The sequence below is a fragment of the Salmo salar genome, chromosome 28 (assembly GCF_965601325.2).
Source record: "Salmo salar chromosome 28, fSalSal1, whole genome shotgun sequence".
NCBI lineage: Eukaryota > Metazoa > Chordata > Actinopteri > Salmoniformes > Salmonidae > Salmo > Salmo salar.
Genome location: NC_138318.1, coordinates 12,786,005 through 12,806,576, shown reverse-complemented (window position 1 = coordinate 12,806,576; position 20,572 = coordinate 12,786,005). Strand labels below are relative to the sequence as shown.

The window sequence follows — 20,572 nt, the reverse complement described above, 5'->3', positions numbered from 1 at the left end:
CATTAGCGAGTAATATACTCGGAAGCGGTGTATTGTGTGCACGCCTCCGAAGTCTGACTAGAAGACCGCTCCGACGGCAGTGTTGTTTTGGGTTGGCCTCTGGAATCAGTTCAAATGCCCTGGGTGTTGCGGACAAAGGATCCGCTTTGGGAAAGTCGTATTCCTGGTTGTAGTGCTGGTAAATTGACGCCACTCTGATATCCAACATTTCTTCCCGGCTGTATGTAATAACACTTAAGATTTTCTGGGCTAACTATGTATGAAATAATACATAAAAAACAAAATACTGCAAAGTTCCCTAAGGACTAGAAGCGAGGCTGCCTTCTCTTTCAGCACCATTTCCATCCGTATGTCTGAATGTCAGTTCATTATAACGTATGTCTGAAAGTTATCAAAGTAACAGTAAGTAATATACTCGGAATTACCTATTATTACACAGCATGTAAAACTCCCAATAAACCCGCCTGCAACTTACATTTCGATGGTGCACAACATTCAGACATTCGTGTTACTGTCGACAAAAATTCCTCTGAAAAATGCATCTTCTCCCTTTGGTGACTATAACACTGACCTCAGTGGGCGGGTGCAGTGTCCAGATGCGTATTTCTAAGCGCTATGATTGGTTGGGAATGGTAGGGTTATGATGGGTGAGGGATAACTAAGGTAGGCTGAGCAGACAAACTAATGGGATTTAAGGGAAACTGAATGGACTGTGAGGGGACTCTAGGTAGTGTCACGCACTGATCTGTTTCACCTGTCCTTGTGATTGTCTCCACCCCCCTCCAGGTCTCACACATTTTCTCCACTATCCCCTGTATATTTATACCTGTGTTCTCTGTTTGTCTGTTGCCAGTTCGTCTTGTTTGTCAAGTCAACCAGCGGTTCGTCTCTGCTTTTTACACTTGACTGTCCTGACTCTGAGCCCGCCTGCCTGACCACTCTGCCTGCCCCTGACCCTGATTCTGCCTGCCGTCCTGTACCGTTGCCCCTACTCTGGATTTCCGACCTCTGCCTGAGCCTGCCTGCCGTCTTGTACCTTTGTCCCACCACTCTGGATTATCGACCCCTGCCTGCCTTGACCTGTCGTTTGCCTGCCCCGGTTGCTGTAATAAACATTGTTACTTCAACACAGTCTGCACTTGGGTCTTACCTGAAACGTTATAGGTAGAGAGGAGCAGAACTGCCTTTTTTTACATCCTGGATGATCATCAAGACTCTTGGAAGAATGTTCTATCGACAGATGATTCAAAAGTATACCTTTTTGGACTCATGAAATGTAAAACAGTTAGGAAGGGAGACTTTCAAAACAGGGTTGAGTGAAGTTGCAAATATGTTGTATGAGCATGGAGAACCTTGCGAGCCTGACGAAATGACCTTATATATTTCAGTATAATACGGCTATTTACTTACTTTTGTAGCTCTTTGGCAGAAGCACACTTTTTGTAAGTATATAGTTAATCCTTACTGTCCTCCAAATTATGGACATTGGCCTACGATCGTCTTGCGCTGCGCAGAATATCAGATCTCAACAACAACTATTGGAGAAGTGTTTAACATCACCAGTACCCAGTTCATTCAGCCTCATTTACTGCCTTAAAAAAACATAGCTGATATGGCTGACTTGCTTAAACAAATGTGCTTTCTACTGACAATTGAGATGTACAAACTATTGCATTAGGGGACGACAAGCGGATAAGAGGCAATCTGTAATTTCGATTAAGACATTAATGAGCGAGCCAGGACGGACTAGTCAATATAACTACTCGTTCAGCACTTTTGAAATATACAGCGACAGACTTCAGAACGTGGGCCGTTGTTAGTGTTACTTTCTTAGCTACAGTATACATATCTCCTTGGGATATTATATAATTTAAGCAGCAGCATATAAGACATTTTTGGACTCACTTGAACAGGAAGGTGACGCCGCGGTCCTTCCTGGGCAAATTTTGTCATCAAAGTAAGAGAAAGAATTTACAATTCCAAGATGGATGACCGTTCAAAATGTATTTTGAGCTTGTTTATTCCCGACTTCCCAGTTGCAATGCTTGCAGTTAGCCACTGTCACCGATTCCATCCAAACCACTCATTGTTGAATTTGCGAGTTCCAACTTATTGTGTAGTGTTTATGTCCAATGGCCGATGCGCACCGATATATTTTATCTATAAATTCTCTTCATTATTTATCTTCATATGACAAGTATTAATAAGGATTTGGCAGTATATTGCCTACTTGATTCATGAGGATGACTGCTAGCTAAGATTTTGAAAGTAAGACATTGACATGATCAATCCAATCAAAGCTACTGTAGATATAAAGTGATTTGATGTAATCGTATCTGTGGCCTTCTTGGAAGGGCACTTCTAATGTAAGTCTATGGCAGGACACAAAGGGCCTACATTTTTTTTTATGTCGACCCTTACTAAGGGTGGGTGACATAGTGTCCCCATGAGTGACAGAACACTGAGCCAATCACGGTGCAATGCTCCTATTTTCTGCTGGCCAGCACCACCACCACAGAAAGCACTGAGCTAGGCTTAAACACCTGCATTTTGGAGCTGCCTGTTTGTATGCGGCTTTATTAACTCAATTATATATATATTTTTTACATTGTTAGCAAACTGATATGTGACACGTATTAATGCCAAAATAACATGCAAAACAGGCAAGCCCCAATTTTATGTATTTATATATATATATATATATATATATATATATATTTTTTTTTTTTTGGTTGCTAAAAATGTAGGGCTCAAAACAGGTGGGGCTCTGAATGACGGATAACGGGTCGCCACTGCCAGTACCACATCCGTATAATATATCTTTCCATAACGTGACTGCAGGAGACAGGTTGGAATGTGACTGGAATACGGGAATATGTTTGAATTTAGTGGGAAAATGCGGACATGATTGCGAGACGCAGGACAAAGGGCTAAAATTCGGGACTGTCCCGCACAATACGGAACATGTGGTTGCCTTAGACCGCCCCCCCCAAAAATCGATATTACCAAAGTTTAGCATGTCTTTGCAGGGGGACTCTTATTTTGAAGAAAACAAATCCGCGATCGTGTTGCCAACATAATATCCTGCTGCTAGGAGAACGGTAGGCACGTTAGGTTTCGCATCCAAGACTGGGCGTGTTTAAATGTCATTTTACTGATCATTTCTTTCAGTTTTGAGCTTTGTCGACGACGACTCGACGCATTGAATTCCATATTTTTTAATATCCAGTCGACTCGTCAGGTGAGTAGACTACGTAGCTTTACTATTTCTTTGCTGGTTGGTTCGATTGTAAAAGTACAGCAGGTACGTTGTGACAATGTACGTTAGTTGTTGGGAGGGATACTGTCATCTGGAAACTGATTGTTAGATTTAGGTCGCTTTAAAGTTAGCCCGTTTCTGTATTGGGCTAGAGTGTGTTTTGGATGCGTGGATAGTAAGCTGTTGTCCATTTATGGCGCGCGTGCAGGATGTTTAACATGAGGTGTAAGTGTGTCCAACAAGACCGACATTTGGAAAGTGTTTAGAACTGCTACACAGTGTGCGTTAGTAAATTCACTCTGGCTATCTACTCCGATTTCAAGCGCTCTCATCCGAGTGTCAGAGCGCAGAATAACTGAGGAATTTACGAACTGGCAACACGTTGCATATGACCATGTCAGTGAACGTAATTAAATTGCCTGTAGCACAGGACCAGTCACCAACGCTCTAGATAACAACATGAAAACAGCCTAACCAGCTATGCTAAGGCGAGTAGAATGGTCAGAGTGCGGTGTTCTCATTAGTGTCTGGAAGTAGCTGGCCAGTTAGCTTGGGTGCCGTTGATGTCCGAATTTACGAACACACCCATAGAATTTCTCAGGACTTAACCCCTATGTGAAAGCTAGGTGAATTGAAACAGAACTGTAACTTGGCAAAGATTCGCGCTTGAGCCTTTCTCTTTCGGTTTTGGTCCACCAGCTTCAAACTACTCCAAAACCAAATATTTTTGCTTATTGAAAATATTTCACTGTGATTTAGATGATTCCCAGCACCAGTTAGTGCTTGTTTTCTCACAAACTGAATTTGAGCGAACAGTGTATAATTTCAGCAACCATGACATGACAGAGTATTGCATACACACCTGCGATTAAAACGTTTGAGTGCTCACTTTCCGACGAGATATAAAGTAAACTGGCACTGTGGTAAAGTTGAAACTTCCACGGTGGTTGGCATCCAATACATGTTGCATTACCGCCACCTACTAGATTGGAGTATAACTCCCTTATACTTTGCTTAAAAACATGAAATACAATCAACAAATACCCTACACACACTAAATAATTGATTTTTTTTTTTAACCCACCACCCTACTCCACTATTTCAATCTATTTAGTCCTACCTCAGGCCACCAGCCAGAAAGGATGGGACACCACCACTTAACACACCCTGTAACTTTTCAAATCAAATTTTATTTGTCAGGTGACGAATACAACAGGTGTTGCAGTGAAATGCTTACTTACAAGTCCCAACAATGCTTTAAGAAGTTAACAACAAATAGTGTTAAGTATTCTGATGTCATAAGTACACTTTAGTATATTTGAGTGTATCAGCATTCAGCAGGTAATATTCATATGTGCATTCATTATATTAATTATGACACTTCCTATCCAGGCATGCATCTGGATTACAATATGTGTCTACTTTATATATGGGCTTTTCTCATGCTATACAGGTATGATTACAGGTTCCTTTAAAGCTTTTAATAATTTCATTACATTATTTCACAATATGCTGCAAAAAAATTACTATAGCCCCTAGCCAACAATGCTTTAAGAAGTTAAGAAAAAAATGGTGATAAGTATTCTGATTTCAAGTCTCGCACACCCAAATACCTCTGCAGCTGCCACCACAACCTCAATTTTCTGCGACTTACATTCCATCCCTGCAGTACAGTTGATAACCATTGCTATAAATGCTAAAAATCCAATCTTACTGAAACATATATCACTTGTTGGCCTATCCCTCTGTACTGGTACAGATCTACTACTCACACCGCTCCTCTCACGAGCCTACCAGACAAGCTAAACTAGTTCTATGCTCGCTTCGAGGCAAATAACACTGAAACATGCATGAAAGCACCAGCTGTTCCGGAACACTGTGTGAAAATGCTCTCCGCAGCCGATGTGAGTAAGACCTACTGCCGGGCTAGGGGGCAGTATTTTGACGTCTGGATGACAAGCGTGCCCAAAGTAAACTGCCTGTTACTCAGGGCCAGAAGCAAGGTTATGCATATCATTAAATTTGGATAGAAAACACTCTAAAGTTTATAAAACTGTTAAAATAATGTCTGAGTATAACAGAACTGATATGGCAGGCGAAAACCCAAGGACAAACCACCCAGAAAGAAAAAAATATTTAGCCCACCATTGATTCCAATGGCTGTCATTTTTAATATGAAGGGAAAACCTCTCAGATTGCAGTTCCTAGGGCTTCCACTATATGTCAAGTCTTTAGAAAGAGTTTCAGGCTTGTTTTTGGAAAAATTAGCTAGAATTTGTAGTTTTTCTAAGTGGCTCCCATTTTGGCTGTAGTGTTTGTTACGCGTACTGGCAAATGCGCATACTTTGTTGTTTATCTCCGGTAATGACAATGACGATTCTCCGTCTTAATTTTTATAATTTATTTACGTATTAGGGTACCTGAGGTTTGATTAAAAACGTTGTTTGACTTGTTTGGAGAAGTTTATTGGTAACGTTTGGGATTTATTTTGAAGGAGGGAAATCGGTGTATTATTGAATGAAGCGCGCTAGCTAAACTGAGTTTTTGGGGATATAAAGAAGGACTTAATCGAACAAAACGACCATTTGTGATGTTGCTGGGACCTTTTGGAGTGCCTGATTCGAAAATGTTTTTAATGCTTTTGTGTGCTGGGCACTGTCCTCAGATAATCGCATGGTGTGCTTTCGTCGTAAAGCCTTTTTGAAATCTGACACAGCGGCTTGATTAACAAGAAGTTAAGCTTTTAACCTCTTACATCTAGACGTTCCGCTAGCGGAACACCTGCTCCAATATCCAATGATGGGCGTGGCGCGAAATACAAACTCCTCGAAAATCCGAAAACTTCAATTTTTCCAAACATATGACTATTTTACACCATTTTAAAGACAAGAATCTCCTTTATCTAACCACACTGTCCGATTTCAAAAAGGCTTTACAACGAAAGCAAAACATTAGATTATGTCAGCAGAGTACCCAGCCAGAAATAATCAGACACCCATTTTTCAAGCTAGCATATAATGTCACAAAAAACAAAACCACAGCTAAATGCAGCACTAACCTTTGATGATCTTCATCAGATGACACTCCTAGGACATTAAGTTATACAATACATGCATGTTTTGTTCAATCAAGTTCATATTTATATCAAAAACCAGCTTTTTACATTAGCATGTGACGTTCAGAACTAGCATTCCCACCGAACACTTCCGGTGAATTTACTAAATTACTCACGATAAACATTCACAAAAAACACAACAAATATTTTAAGAATTATAGATACCGAACTCCTTTATGTAATCGCTGTGTCCGATTTTAAAATAGCTTTTCGGTGAAAGCACATTTTGCAATATTCTGAGTAGATAGACCGGCCATCATGGCTAGCTATTTTGACACCCACCAAGTTTGGCACTCACCAAACTCAGATTTACTATAAGAAAAATTTGATTACCTTTGCTGTTCTTCGTCAGAATGCACTCCCAGGACTTCTACTTCATCACCCAATGTTGTTTTGGTTCCAAATAATCCATAGTTATATCCAAATAGTGGCGTTTTGTTGTGCGTTCAAGACACTATCCGAAGGGTAACGCGCGTATCGTGACAAAAAAATTCTAAATATTCCATTACCGTACTTCGAAGCATGTCAACCGCTGTTTAAAATCAATTTTTATGCATTTTTTCTCGTAAAATAGCGATAATATTCCGACCGGGAAACCCTGTTTTCGTTCAGACTGAAAATGTAAACATGGAGTCGTCTCGTGCACGCGCGCACCCGTCTCATTGTTCTCAGATCGACCACTATCCAAATGCGCTACTGTTTTTCAGCCAGAGACTGCAAAGTCATCATTCAACGTTCTGGCGCCTTCTTAGAGCCTATGGGAGCCTTATAAAGTGTCACGTTACAGCAGCGATCCCCTGTTTTGGATAGAGATGGCAAAGAAGGCCAAGAAATGGTCAGACAGGGTACTTCCTGTACAGAATCTTCTCAGGTTTTGGCCTGCTGTTTGAGTTATGTTATACTCAGACACCATTCAAACAGTTTTAGAAACTTTGGAGTGTTTTCTATCCAAAGCTACTAATTATATGCATATTCTAGTTTCTGGGCAGGAGTAATAACCAGATTAAATCGGGTACGTTTTTATCTGGCCGTGAAAATACTGCCCCCTATCCATAACAAGTTAACTGATATGAGACTTGTATTTTCATGTATGTTAAATATGACTATTTCTGTAATTTGACTTTCGTACACTGCAATTTCACTGGAAGTTGGGCTGCCCCAGATGGTAAAGGGTAGATAACAAAACGTGCGCCACGCTGATCCTCAACACAGGGGCCCCTCAGGGGTGCGTACTCAGTCCCCTCCTGTACTCCCTGTTCACTCGTGACTGCACGGCCAGGCACGACTCCAACACCATCATTAAGTTTGCAGACAACACAACAGCAGTAGGCGTGATCAATGACGAGACGGCCTATAGGAAGAAGGTCAGAGACCTGACCGTGTGGTGCCAGGACAACAACCTCTCCCTCAACATGATCAAGACAAAGGAGATGATTGTGGACTACAGGAAAAAGAGGACCGAGCATTCACCCATTCTCATTGACAGGGCTGCAGTGGAGCAGGTTGAGAGCTTCAAGTTCCTTGGTGTCCACATCACCAACAAACTAACATGGTCGAAGCACACCAAGACAGTTGTGAAGAGGGCACAATAAAACCTACTCCCCCTCAGGAAACTGAAAAGATTTGGTGTGGGTCCTGAGATCCTCAAAAGTTTCCACAGCTGCACCATCAAGAGCATCCTGACGGGTTGCATCACTGCCTGGTATGGCAACTGCTCGGCCTAGGACTGCAAGGCACTTCAGAGGGTAGTGCGTACAGCCTAGTACAACACTGGGGCCAAGCTTCCTGCCATCCAGGACCTCTATACCAGGAGGTGTCAGAGGAAAGCCCTACAAATTGTCAAAGCCTCCAGCCACCCTAGTCATAGAATGTTCTCTCCGCTACCGCATGGCAAGCAGTACTGGAGCGCCAAGTATAGGTCCAAGAGGCTTCTAAACAGCTTCTACCCCCATGCCATAAGACTCCTGAACACCTAATCAAATGGTTACCCAGACTATTTGCATTGCCCTCTCCCCCTCTTTTACACCTATGCTACTCTCTGTTGTTATCATCTATGCATAGTCACTTTAATAACTCTACCTTAATGTACATGCAGTTGAAGTCGGAAGTTTCCATACGCCAAATACATTTAAACTCAGTTGTTCACAATTCCTGACATTTAATCCTAGTAACAATTCCAAGGCATAGGTCAGTTTGGATCACCACTTTATTTTAAGAATGTGAAATGTCAGAATAATAGGGGGAATATTTCAGCTTTTATTTCTTTCATCACATTCCCAGTGGGTCAGAAGTTTACATGCACTCAATTAGTATTTGGTAGCATTGCCTTTAAATTGTTTAACTTGGGTCAAACGTTTCAGGTAGCTTCCCACAATAAGTTGGGTGAATTTTGTCCCATTCCTCCAGACAGAGCTGGTGTAACTGAGGCAGGTTTGTAGGCCTTGCTTGCACACGCTTTTTCAGTTCTGCCCACAAATTTTTCTATAGGATTGAGGTCAGGGCTTTGTGATGGCCACTCCAATACCTTGACTTTGTTGTCCTTAAGCCATTTTGCCACAACTTTGGAAGTATGCTTGGGGTCATTGTCCATTTGGAAGGCACATTTGCGACCAAGCTTTAACTTCCTGACTGTCTTGAGATGTTGCTTCAATATATCCACATAATTTTCTGCCCTCATGATGCCATCTATTTTGTGATGTGCACCAGTCCCTCTTGCAGCAAAGCACCCCCACAACATGATGCTGCCACCCCTGTGCTTCACGGTTGGGACAGTGTTCTTCGGGTTGAAAGCCTCCCCCTTTTTTCTTCAAACATAACGATGGTCAATATGGCCAAACAGTTATATTTTTGTTTCCTCAGACTAGAGGACATTTCTCAAAAAAGTACGATCTTTGTCCCCATGTGCAATTGCAAACCGTAGTCTGGCTTTTTTTATGGTGGTTTTGGAGCAGTGGCTTGTTCCTTGCTGAGCGGCCTTTCGGGTTGTTGATATAAGACTCGTTTTACTGTGGATATAGATACTTTTGTACCTGTTTCATCCAGCATCTTCACAATGATAAATTGGATTTCCATTGATTATTTTTGTGTGATTTTGTTGTCAGCACATTCAACTATGTAAAGAAAAAAGTATTTAATAAGATTATTTCTTTCATTCAGATCTAGGATGTGTTGTTTAAGTGTTCCCTTTATTTTTTTGAGCAGTATATTACTGTAGCATAGGCTATGCTGCAGCAAATGTAGGCCTTCCTGTCACAAGTAAAAAAGGTACCATGATGAGACGGGCTGTCTGACCCCACCTTGAGAGTTGATTAATCATGCAGAGGCCATAGAGAAGCCAGATGTAGACATTGCATATCATTTAAAAGTTCCATTTCATACCATGCTGTTCATATAAATAAGTTATTATAATTGACCAGTTTCTCGCAGGTACTTATCCCGGGAAAAGTGATTTTCGGTGGTAAATCTCGGTAATCGGGTTCCCACCATTCAACCCTAATCTACACCCTGCAATATTTGTGCTTTACTCAAATGTAATATTAAATTCAATTTTGTTGAGCTTGTGAGTGATATTGACTATTGTATCTTTTTAATTTACTTATTTAACCAGATCAGTCAAGTCAGTTTACTTTCAGTTTTGATTATAGCCTAGTCCTCAAGGTCACAGTGTTGTTCCAGCAAAACTGCTTTCTGATGTCCCAATAAAGTATTGTTTTCATAATTATCAAATTAATAAGTGGTAACACATTTAGTTATTAGAACAACATGCACCTTGATAGGGTGTTGGTAATGTAAGCTAGGCCATGTGAATGATCTATGAATGGGAAAAAATTACATAATGTAGGCTATTACAAAAAAAACTAATATATGAAAGCTTGTGTCATGTTCATAAGAAGCTCATTTGACTTGTGTAATGTATGCCTTAATTGCATATGACGTCTTACACTCAAATGTTTTCCTCAGTCCGCAGAACAACATTGGATACCCTGTTTTGTGTGAGCCATGGCCAAGTCAGATAATATCCCTGTGGAGGAGGAGATGGTGAGCATCCTGGGCCAATGTGGACCAGCTCTGACTTACGCCCTGCAAAGCAAGTTTGGATGCACTGCCGTGCTCCATGGTGTGAATGCTGCCAGTGCAGGTGCAGGACAGTCCATGAAGCCTGAGATTACGTTTTCTACCCAGCTGTCCAAGGGCCTCAGGGTGTCTGTATGGAGGGACGACCTTACCACTCACTGTGGTGTAGATGCTGTGGTCAACGCGGCCAATGAGCACCTCAGTCATGTGGGAGGTCTCGCCAAGGCGCTTAGCGATGCCGGTGGCCCAGATATCCAGCGAGAGAGTGACCGGTACATCAACGCCCACGGAAGGTTGTTAACGGGATATGCCATCGCCGCCTCACCTGGATACCTTCCATGCAAGAAGATCATTCATGTCGTTGGTCCAAGCCTACCATACAAACCCCAAAAAGATGATGTTAATATTGCCACACCAAAACTTGAAAAGGCTGTTAGAAACATTCTAGAGGAGATGAAGAAACATAATCTGAAGTCTGTTGCCATTCCTGCCATAAGTTCTGGCCTGTTCAACTTTCCCCTGCCGCTCTGTGCAGACGTCATTGTTAAAACCCTGAAACAGTACCATGATCACAATTACTCCGGAGCTCCTTTAGAGGTTCGCCTGGTCAATCACGATGACCTATCGGTCGGGGAGATGAAGAGAGCATGCTGTGAAATACTGGGGTCAACGGTTTCACACAGTCAACCAGCGGCAGCTTGGGGGCTGCCACCTAAAGCTTCATACAGTAAAGTTGTAAGTCACGGAAACGGCTCAACTTCGATGAAAGTCAACAATGTCTCTCTGAACCTCAAAAAAGGATACATTGAGACACAAAAGGTACAAAATAATAGAAAATCTAGCATAAAGGATAAATAATCAGAATTTAATGGTAGACATGACTGATGGAGGAATGTGTATGAATATTTGGCTTTGGTTCAGCATTTGGAACATATTTCCAAATATATGAAAACATTAACTGGTATTCTGGCTTGCTCGTCTTTTATTGACAGACAAGCGGCATTGTGAACACAATTTCTTCCGACCTTGATTTGTCATACGGGGCAATATCCAAAGCAATTCTGCAAAAGGCTGGAAAAGGCATACAGGAGGAGATATCGAAATGCTACAACTACAACAAATACGGTGACGTTATTGAGACCACTGGACACAAATTATCATGCCGTTTCGTGTACCACACGATATGTCCTAACAAAAAGCAAGCATTTGAAAAGGTAAATACAAATAAGGCTGTTGAGATCAAACATAAAATAGTTATCCTACCTTGTTCCTAGCAATATGTTAAGGGTAGTATATCAAAGATCTAACTATATATTTTACTATGGCTCTAGTCCAGAAGTATAACATATAGAATAAAAAACTGACTTGTAAGCTTTCTGTATTCTTGTCATGACAGATTCTTGGTGATGTCATCTCAAAGTGTCTGAGCATGGCCCAAAAAAAAACGCTGTCATCAATCTCCTTCCCAGCCATTGGTACTGGTATGTTGGGCTTCAACAAGCAAGAGGTTGCCCAGATTATGGTGGACACAGCAGTGAAATTTGCCAAGAAAAACAATGGAACGATCATGGATATCTATTATGTTATATATCCAGCGGACACTGAGACATATAGGGTATGTGTACGATCAAAGTATTATCAGTCACTTTCATACTAATCCTTCGTGGCCTGGTAATAGTCCCACAGCTCTTTGACGATTTCACTCTTTTGAAATTAAATTACTTAACCGTTTTTGAACCGAAGAGTTGCGAATATGATACATTTCTAAACCAAAAGACTTCAGTTCTTTGCTGTCGTCTTATGACACCAGAGTTGATATAATTACCAGTGATAGTTACCAGTGATCACATATTTCTGCTCTTTTCCACAGGCTTTTGAAGACAAACTGAAATCTCTTCAAGGCGCAACACAATATTCTAGCTCCTTCAACAGCGCCTCTGCTCAAGGTGAGATCCCAGTCAAAAGAAGTAGAAGTGGTATGTTATTATCATTTGTGTGTTAACAGAACTCTTGATACATATTTATTACAACGGTTTTTGCACTATGCATGCAGTATTTTGGATTAAATTATTATTTTGTGTCTTGTGTGCAAGGATTTCAGCCCACAACTGGCTATTTTGACTCCAGAGATCCAAGGGAAAGTGCACAACCATATATCGAGCTCAGCAGTGCCTTTGATGAGACATTGAGAGAGGCCAGACACTGGTATATTTCTGTTCTGTACCCTCCCTTCAAGAAGGACTTCACCATTCGCAACAATTTCATCCAGCACTTTGGTCAACATGAGTTTGAAAAGCTGCTGACCTTTCAGACCAAGTTCAAAGTTTCCATTGAGGTGTTCTTTAAAGATGGTTGTGCCGGCATGAACATCCATGGGGCTTCTAGAGATGTCATAGCTGCTGTATTCGAGGTGGAAGCCATGTGCTGCAAAGTCCAAGAGGATTTCGCAAAAGAAGAGGAGCGTGACATTGGCCTGAGAACTTCCACCAGTTCCCCAAGGAATCCTGTCAGCGAGAGCAGTTCTGACTATAGACACAGCCGGCTGGATTTTTCCGGGCTAGAAATTGTCAGGGTGAGTGTCCGCACAAGAAACAACAGATTTAACAATAAAGGTGCAATCTGAGATATTAACTGCCTGATGACCAATAAAATGTGTTACAGGTTGAGAAAGTGGAGAACAGTGCCCTGAAGCAGGTCTTCGAGCTTAAAAAGAAGCAGTTGGCGGTGTCTACCTCTCAGCGAATGTACCAGCGCCTGCCAGCACAATACTGTGGTCTGCTCAACAGGGTGGGCTTCCAGAGGGAGTTTGCACCACCAGACGGTAAGAGAGAAGCCACATATTCATGGGTTGTACGTTGCGTCACAATATTGCATTGCACCCAACTGCATATTCTGCTTAATGCATTCTCAATTGGAGCTGATGAACTTTGCCCACTAAAGGCAACATTGCCGTCTAAAGTAAATTTGACATCATAATGATGTTTCCGACTAATAATTTGCCTACTTTAGCAATGTCATCGTATTACCTGGCTGCTATAGTGTAATTTAGACCAAACAGTCATGAGCCCCCATTCAGAATGACTGGTCACGACTCGACTTTTGGGCGCAACTATGGCTGAGGCGTCTGTAAAACTTTGATAACAATGGCATGCCGCAACCGATTGACGGAGGTGGAACCCTTGAATAAAAACAAATGACATTCTTTAGAATTACATTCTATTCATTCTAATGACATTCAATGTGTTCTATTTTGATGGAACCAGCAATGTGTTTGGAGAATAGCTCTGAAATAATTGTTGTGAAGCAATTAATTTAATGTATTACTGCAATATGTAACCTTTTGGGTGACCCAACTAGGGTTGCAAAGGGTCAGAAACTTTCCGGTAAATATCGGGAAATTTTCCATGGGGACTTAAGCCTGGGAATTTGGGGAATTCTGCTTAAATTCATCAAAAACAGTTGGCTTATAACAGTGAACCTTTTTTTGTGGGATACACATAGGCAATTCTAGGTCTTGTGGCATATTTTGGTTAAACTGACCCCAATTCAAAGGAATTCCAACCCTCTGCATACGCAGTGCATTCTTTCATCACATGCACAGTGCATTCTTCCATCACATGTGCAGCTGATTCTCAAGTTCTTGCACACTAATGAGATGCTATTCAGCCCACACTACTACACTGTCTGAGCCAAGGACTACATGCTTTCTGGTAAGTATTGATTACAATACTGGATGGGGTGAATATTTTATGACATACATGATTTTTTTGTTAACTAGTAAATAGTAGCCTACAGCAAAGTATGTTTTAAAATCATTTCTAACTTGTTAACAATTTCTGCAAGTTAGTTTTTGCTACCATGTGGGTTTTAGCTTGCTTGAGCCTGCTAACTGAGGAGTGTTAATTCACCTGTTTGCATACATGTTTCATTTTAAACATTTATCTTACAAAGGAGTTGTTTAATCTAACTGCTTAACAATTTATCTGTACATGGAATTGTATTTGGAGGTTTTTTTTCTTCATTTTTTTTCTTCTCATCTTTACAGGAAAATGCCACGGGCACTATCTGATGTGTGGAGACATTTCACTGCAGCTAATGTAGAAGGAAAAGCTGTGTACATTTGCAAATACTGTGTCAAATCACATGTGAAGAATTCAACAAAGATGCAGAATCATCTAGCCAAGTGCATAAAGTTCCCTCAGCGCTCACAACAACCAACCTATGACAAAAGTCCCTTTACTTTTATTCGAGGTGAAAATGATGCATCAGACACCTTATCGACAGCAACAGCTCATTTTTTTTTTTAACTCAATGGAGGAACGTAGTCAGAGAAATGCTGATGAATGTCTTGCTCGAGCTGTGTATGCGACTGGTTCACCTCTGATGCTCACAGGCAATGTGTATTGGAAGAGATTTTTGAATGTTCTTCGCCCAGCATACACCCCTCCAACCAGACATGCTTTATCTACTCATTTGCTGGATGCAGAGTTCAAGTGAAGGTCAAAATCATAGAGAAAGAAGACTGTATTGCAATCATCTCTGATGGGTGGTCGAATGTTCGTGGGAAAGGAATAATTAACTACATCTCCACCCCTCAACCAGTATTCTACAAGAGCACAGACACAAGGGACAACACACACCGGTCTCTACATTGCAGATGCGCTGAAGGCAGTCATCAATGACCTTAGACCACAGAAGGTATTTGCACTGGTGACAGACAATGCTGCGAACATAAAGGCTGCTTGATCTAAAGTGGAGTAGTCCTACCCTCACATCACACCAATTGGCTGTGCTGCTCATGCATTGAATCTGCTCCTCAAGGACATCATGGCACTGAAAACAATGGATACCCTCTACAAGAGAGTCAAGGAAATGGTTAGGTATGTGAAGGGTCATCAAGTTATAGCAGCAATATACCTCACCATGCAAAGTGAGAAGAATAAGAGCACCACATTGATGGTGCCCAGCAACACCCGTTTGGGTGGTGTCATGTTTGACAGTCTCCTGGATGGGAAGGAGTCTCCAAGAAATGGCCATATCACAGTCTGCCGATATGGACAGCCCCATCAAGAGGAACCTCCTGGATGATGTATTTTGGGAGAGTGGTAAGCAGCCTGAATCTCCTGAAACCTATAACAGTAGCCATTGCACGGATTGAGGGAGACAATGCCATCCTGTCTGATATTCAGACTCTGCTTGTAGATGTAAGAGGAGAAATCCGTACTACCCTGCCCACTTCACTGTTGCTCCAAGCAGAGGAAACTACAGTTCTGAAATACATCAAAAAGCGTGAAGACTTCTGCCTGAAGCCCATACATGCCAGCATACCCCAAGTATGGTGCAGAGATCAACAAGGCCTATGGTGTCATCACGACTGTGTCTCGCCACCTTGGCCTGAATGAAGGCAAGGTTCTTGGCAGTTTGGTTAAGTACACTTCCAAGCAAGGGCTTTGGGATGGAGATGCAATATGGCAGTCATGACAATGGATCTCATCAGCCACCTGGTGGAAGGGACTTTGATCTGAGGCTCTTTCCCCTGTTACCTCCATCCTCCAAATCCCACCAACATCAGCCGCCTCAGATCGCAACTGCTCCTTTTTTGGGAACACACGCACCAAAGCATGTAACAGGCTGACCAATACAAAAGGTTGAAAAATTGGTGGCCATCCGGGCAAATTTGAGGCTTTTGAGCCTGACAACGAGCCATCCTCAACAAGGTTGGAAAGTGACAGTGAAGATGAGGCCTCAGAATCTGATGTTCAAGAGGTGGACATTGAGGAGGTCCAGGGAGAAGACATGGAAGCCTGAGAGGAAGACAACCAAAGCTTTAGTTTCTAGACTATCATTTTACAGATGCATGTTGAAAACGTTTTTGGGAGATGTGATGGATCATTCAATATTCCTTTCTTTTGTTCAGTGAATTCATCCCATGTGAAGAGTCAACTCATTTAATTAAAGTTCCATTTCTAACTCAAGTTTTTTTTTCTATTGGAAGGATTTAATCATTTGCAATTATGTATACTTATGGTAAGGTAAAAGGTTTATGTTTCTGTCTCCATATGGTAAATAAACCCAGCAAAAAAAGAAACGTCCCTTTTTCAGGACACTGTCTTTGAAAGATAATTAGTAAAAATCAAAATAACTTCACAGATCTTCATTAAAAATGGTTTAAACACTGTTTCCCATACTTGTTTAATGAACCATAAACAATTAACACACACCTGTGGAACGGTCGTTAAGACACTAACAGCTTACCGACGGTAGGCAATTAAGGTCACAGTTATGAAAACTTAGGACATTAAAGAGGCCTTTCTACTGACTCTGGAAAAACACCAAAAGAAAGATGCCCAGGGTCCCTGCTCATCTGCGTGAATGTGCCTTAGGCATGCTGCAAGGAGGCATGAGGACTGCAGATGTGGCCAGTGCAATAAATTGCAATGTCCATACTGTGAGACGCCTAAGACAGCGCTACAGGGAGACAGGACGGACAGCTGATCGTCCTCGCAGTGACAGACCACGTGTAACAACACCTGCACAGGATCGGTACATCCGAACATCACACCTGCGGGACAGGTACAGGATGGCAACAACAACTGCCCGAGTTACACCAGGAACGCACAATCCCTCCATCAGTGCTCAGACTTTCCACAACAGGCTGAGAGAGGCTGGACTGAGGGCGTGTAGGCCTGTTGTAAGGCAGGTCCTCACCAGCAACAACGTCGCCTATGGGCACAAACCCACCGTTGTTGGACCAGACAGGACTGGCAAAAAGTGCTCTTCTCTGACAAGTCGCAGTTTTGTCTCACCAGGGGTGATGGTCGGATTTGCGTTTATCGTTGAAGGAATGGGCGTTACACCGAGGCCTATGTTCTGGAGCGGGATCGATTTGGAGGTGGAGGGTCCGTCATGGTCTGAGGCGGTGTGTCACAGCATCATTGGACTGAGCTTGTTGTCATTGCAGGCAACCTCAACGCTGTGCGTTACAGGGAAGACATCCTCCCTCCTGCAGGCTCATCCTGACATGACCCTCCAGCATGACAATGCCACCAAGCACAGAACAAGCAGTATGGCTGATTTCCTGCAAGACAGGAATGTCAGTGTTCTGCCATGGCCAGCGAAGATCCCGGATCTCAATCCCATTGAGCATGTCTGGGACCTGTTGGATCGAAGGGTGAGGGCTAGGCCCATTCCCCCCCAGAAATGTCTGGGAACTTGTAGGTGCCTTGGTGGAAGAGTGGGGTAACATCTCACAGCAAGAACTGGCAAATCTGGTGCAGTCCATGAGGAGGAGATGCACTGCAGTACATAATGCAGCTGGTGGCCACACCACATACTGACTTTTGATTTTGACCCGCGCCCCCCCCGTTCAGGGACACATTCAATTTATGTTAGTCACATGTCTTTGGAACTTGTTCAGTTTATGTCTGTTGTTGAATCTTATGTTCATACAAATATATTTACACGTTAAGTTTGCTGAAAATATACGCAGTTGACAGTGAGAGGATGTTTATTTATTTTTTGCTGAGTTTATATCCAATGCAAAAAACATCTACATTTAACATGTTAGTTTCCACCTCTGAATATCCCCGAAATGTGCCAGCCTAGACCCAACCAAATTCACGTAAAAATGTGTTTATAGATCTGTCACTCATTGAAAGCAAGTCTAAGAAGTGGTAGATCTGTTCTATTTCTATGCTTCCCGTTCTTAAGTTTAGTTTTGTATACCAGCTTTGAACAGCTGAAAATATATTTCAGTGGTTTAGATGATACAATGATTCTCTGCTCTATACTTGCTTGTTTTGTCACAAACTGAAATTAGGCTAACTATTCAAATTTTAGCAACCAGGAAATGGAGGAGCGATTTCTGGATAGCACATCTTTAATTTTAATTGTTAATGTGTTCCTTTCATCCGTAGTGCAAAACTACGGAGAGGGGATCTACTTCAGTGGCAGCGTGGATGGGGCAAAGAAGCAGTGGAAACGCTTGGCAGACGAGGTATACCTGTACTTCGTTGAGGCGCAAGTGCTTACAGGGAAGTCCACACATGGCTCACCAGGTCTTATTGTGCCACCGGTGATCCCCAGTGGAAACCCCATCACTCTGTATGACAGCGTGAAAGGGGGTGTGGACACCTGTGTCATCTTCAATGGTCACCAGGCGCTACCTGAATATCTGATCATCTGCAAAAATAATCATGCTATGAGTTCTGATAAGAATTAAGTTGATAATGGGTGAAAATTGTCCTATGAAGTAATTTTGTTTTAAAATAACCATATTGATCTTTATTTTGTGCTCTACTGTAGACTATGCAGGAAAACTGGATTTAGATCCACTTTATTGTCCCACCAGGGGGAAATTAATTTGGCCATGTGCTTAAGACTGTTCATGAAAACACAGAAGCTACACAAAAGGATTCATTCAAAGAGCTACACATTTAAAGTGAAAGTGCAAAATGCTGTATACTGGAGGGACCAACAGACTATTATACAGCCTAATGACTGTTGGAGTAAGAGTCCCTATATCTATCTGTTTTGATTTTCTTTCGAAGAAGTCTCTTTCCCCTTGTCCGGCTGCTGCTGCGACTGAGTTTTGAGTGAAGGGGATGTGTACTGTCCTGTAAAATGCCTTCAAGTTTTAGTTTTGTGTATAGGTTGGTGGCTGATTCTTGATCTATGCCAATTATCCTTCCCGCCGTCTTAATCAAGTGCTGAAGCTTGACTTGGTCTTGCACTCGCATGTTTCCAAACACGCATGTCAGACCAAAGGATGGCGCACGCTGCAGGACAGATTTATAGAGGGTTGGTCTGGGTGGAGGGAAATTGAATTGACATGTTTACTTCACATTTATATGGTTTTAATTTGTAATGGTTTTGTTTCATTTTATGCTTCAGTATCTAAGCACTATGGTTTCAGTTTATAACCAACAAAATGAATGCAGTTTGAATAAATGTTACAACATTTACAACCCATTGCTGAAATTATATGTCAGTATTATCAATAAAAATGACAATCGTTTGTTTTGTAATGAGTGCGTATTGTGATAGCATTATGTAAAAGTATAGCAACATGCTTTGGTAGACAGTAATTTGCTTTTATTACACTGGATGATACTGTTGCATAAAAAACAGAACTCTACTCTAGCCATCAATGAACAAGGCAATAAGCTATTTTATTACCGTAAATTCCGGACTTTGAACTTTTTTCCCAGGCTTTGAACCTCGCGGCTTAAACAATGACGCGGCTAATATATGGATTTTTCCCGCTTTCAATTATTTTATTTTTTTTCCAAAAAACACATTCTGTGACGTGCTCACTTTTTTGGCGGCATAATGCTTTCATTAGACCAATGAAATTGCCGAACAGGTTACGGTCAAACAACTTTTTTGTTTACTATTCAGATTAAATCGAGCGCTCTCAAACTTCCCATCATTCTGATTACGGTAGTCATTTTGTCACCCTCATCATGGCAAAGACACGGAGAAATGCATATGATGCAGCTTTCAAGTTGAAGGCGATTGATCTGGCTGTTGGAAAAGGAAATAGAGCTGCTGCACGGGAGCTTGGTCTTAATGAGTCGATGATAAGATGTTGGAAACAGCAGCGTGAGGAATTGACTCGGTGCAAAAAGACAACTAAAGCTTATTGCAAATTTAATTTTTTTTGTTACAAGCCGTGTTTCTTTAAAGCCTATGTAAAGTTAATTTGTTTCAATGTACCGGTAGGCACCTGCGGCTTATAGACATGTGCGGCTTATTTATGTTCAAAATAATATATATTTTTTAAATTCAGTGGGTGCGGCTTCATATTCAGGTGCGCTTAATAGTCCGGAAATTACGGTAGATGTATGTAAAAAGGTTATGGTTTACAACATTCTGGCAATGAGCGACTTGAAAGGACTACAGAGTAGGATTTTGCCATGTTGCGTTAAACAATTAAATATACTGTAACTGCTTACATACTGATACTGTACTTCCACCTAGTACATCAATAATTAAAATATGCTTGCGGATATATTGGGAAGGGTGTTGTTAGGCAAACCATGCCAATATATCCTCAAACACCGGCTTTAAGGGCATTATCACTTTTATACAACGGGTTACCAACATATTCAAATAATAATTGA

The 20,572-nt window shown here is 41.7% G+C and overlaps 1 protein-coding gene across 2 annotated transcripts; it reads left to right on the top strand.

The window, feature by feature from the left end:
• The first annotated feature begins 3,100 nt into the window (after nt 1-3,100).
• On the top strand, nt 3,101-19,464 carry LOC106589450 (protein mono-ADP-ribosyltransferase PARP9). Of its 2 annotated transcripts, none has more exons than XM_014179447.3 (8): nt 3,101-3,241; nt 10,335-11,267; nt 11,441-11,662; nt 11,845-12,063; nt 12,319-12,394; nt 12,542-13,020; nt 13,110-13,269; nt 18,365-19,464. In XM_014179447.3, the coding sequence occupies exons 2-8, from the start codon at nt 10,374-10,376 to the stop codon at nt 18,667-18,669; spliced, it is 2,355 nt and encodes a 784-aa protein (XP_014034922.3). In that variant the 5' UTR covers nt 3,101-3,241; nt 10,335-10,373; the 3' UTR covers nt 18,670-19,464. The 2 variants fall into 2 exon arrangements, with proteins under 2 accessions (XP_014034922.3, XP_014034921.3); XM_014179446.3 differs by having other exon boundaries at nt 12,319-12,424.
• Nucleotides 19,465-20,572: the final 1,108 nt, after the last annotated feature.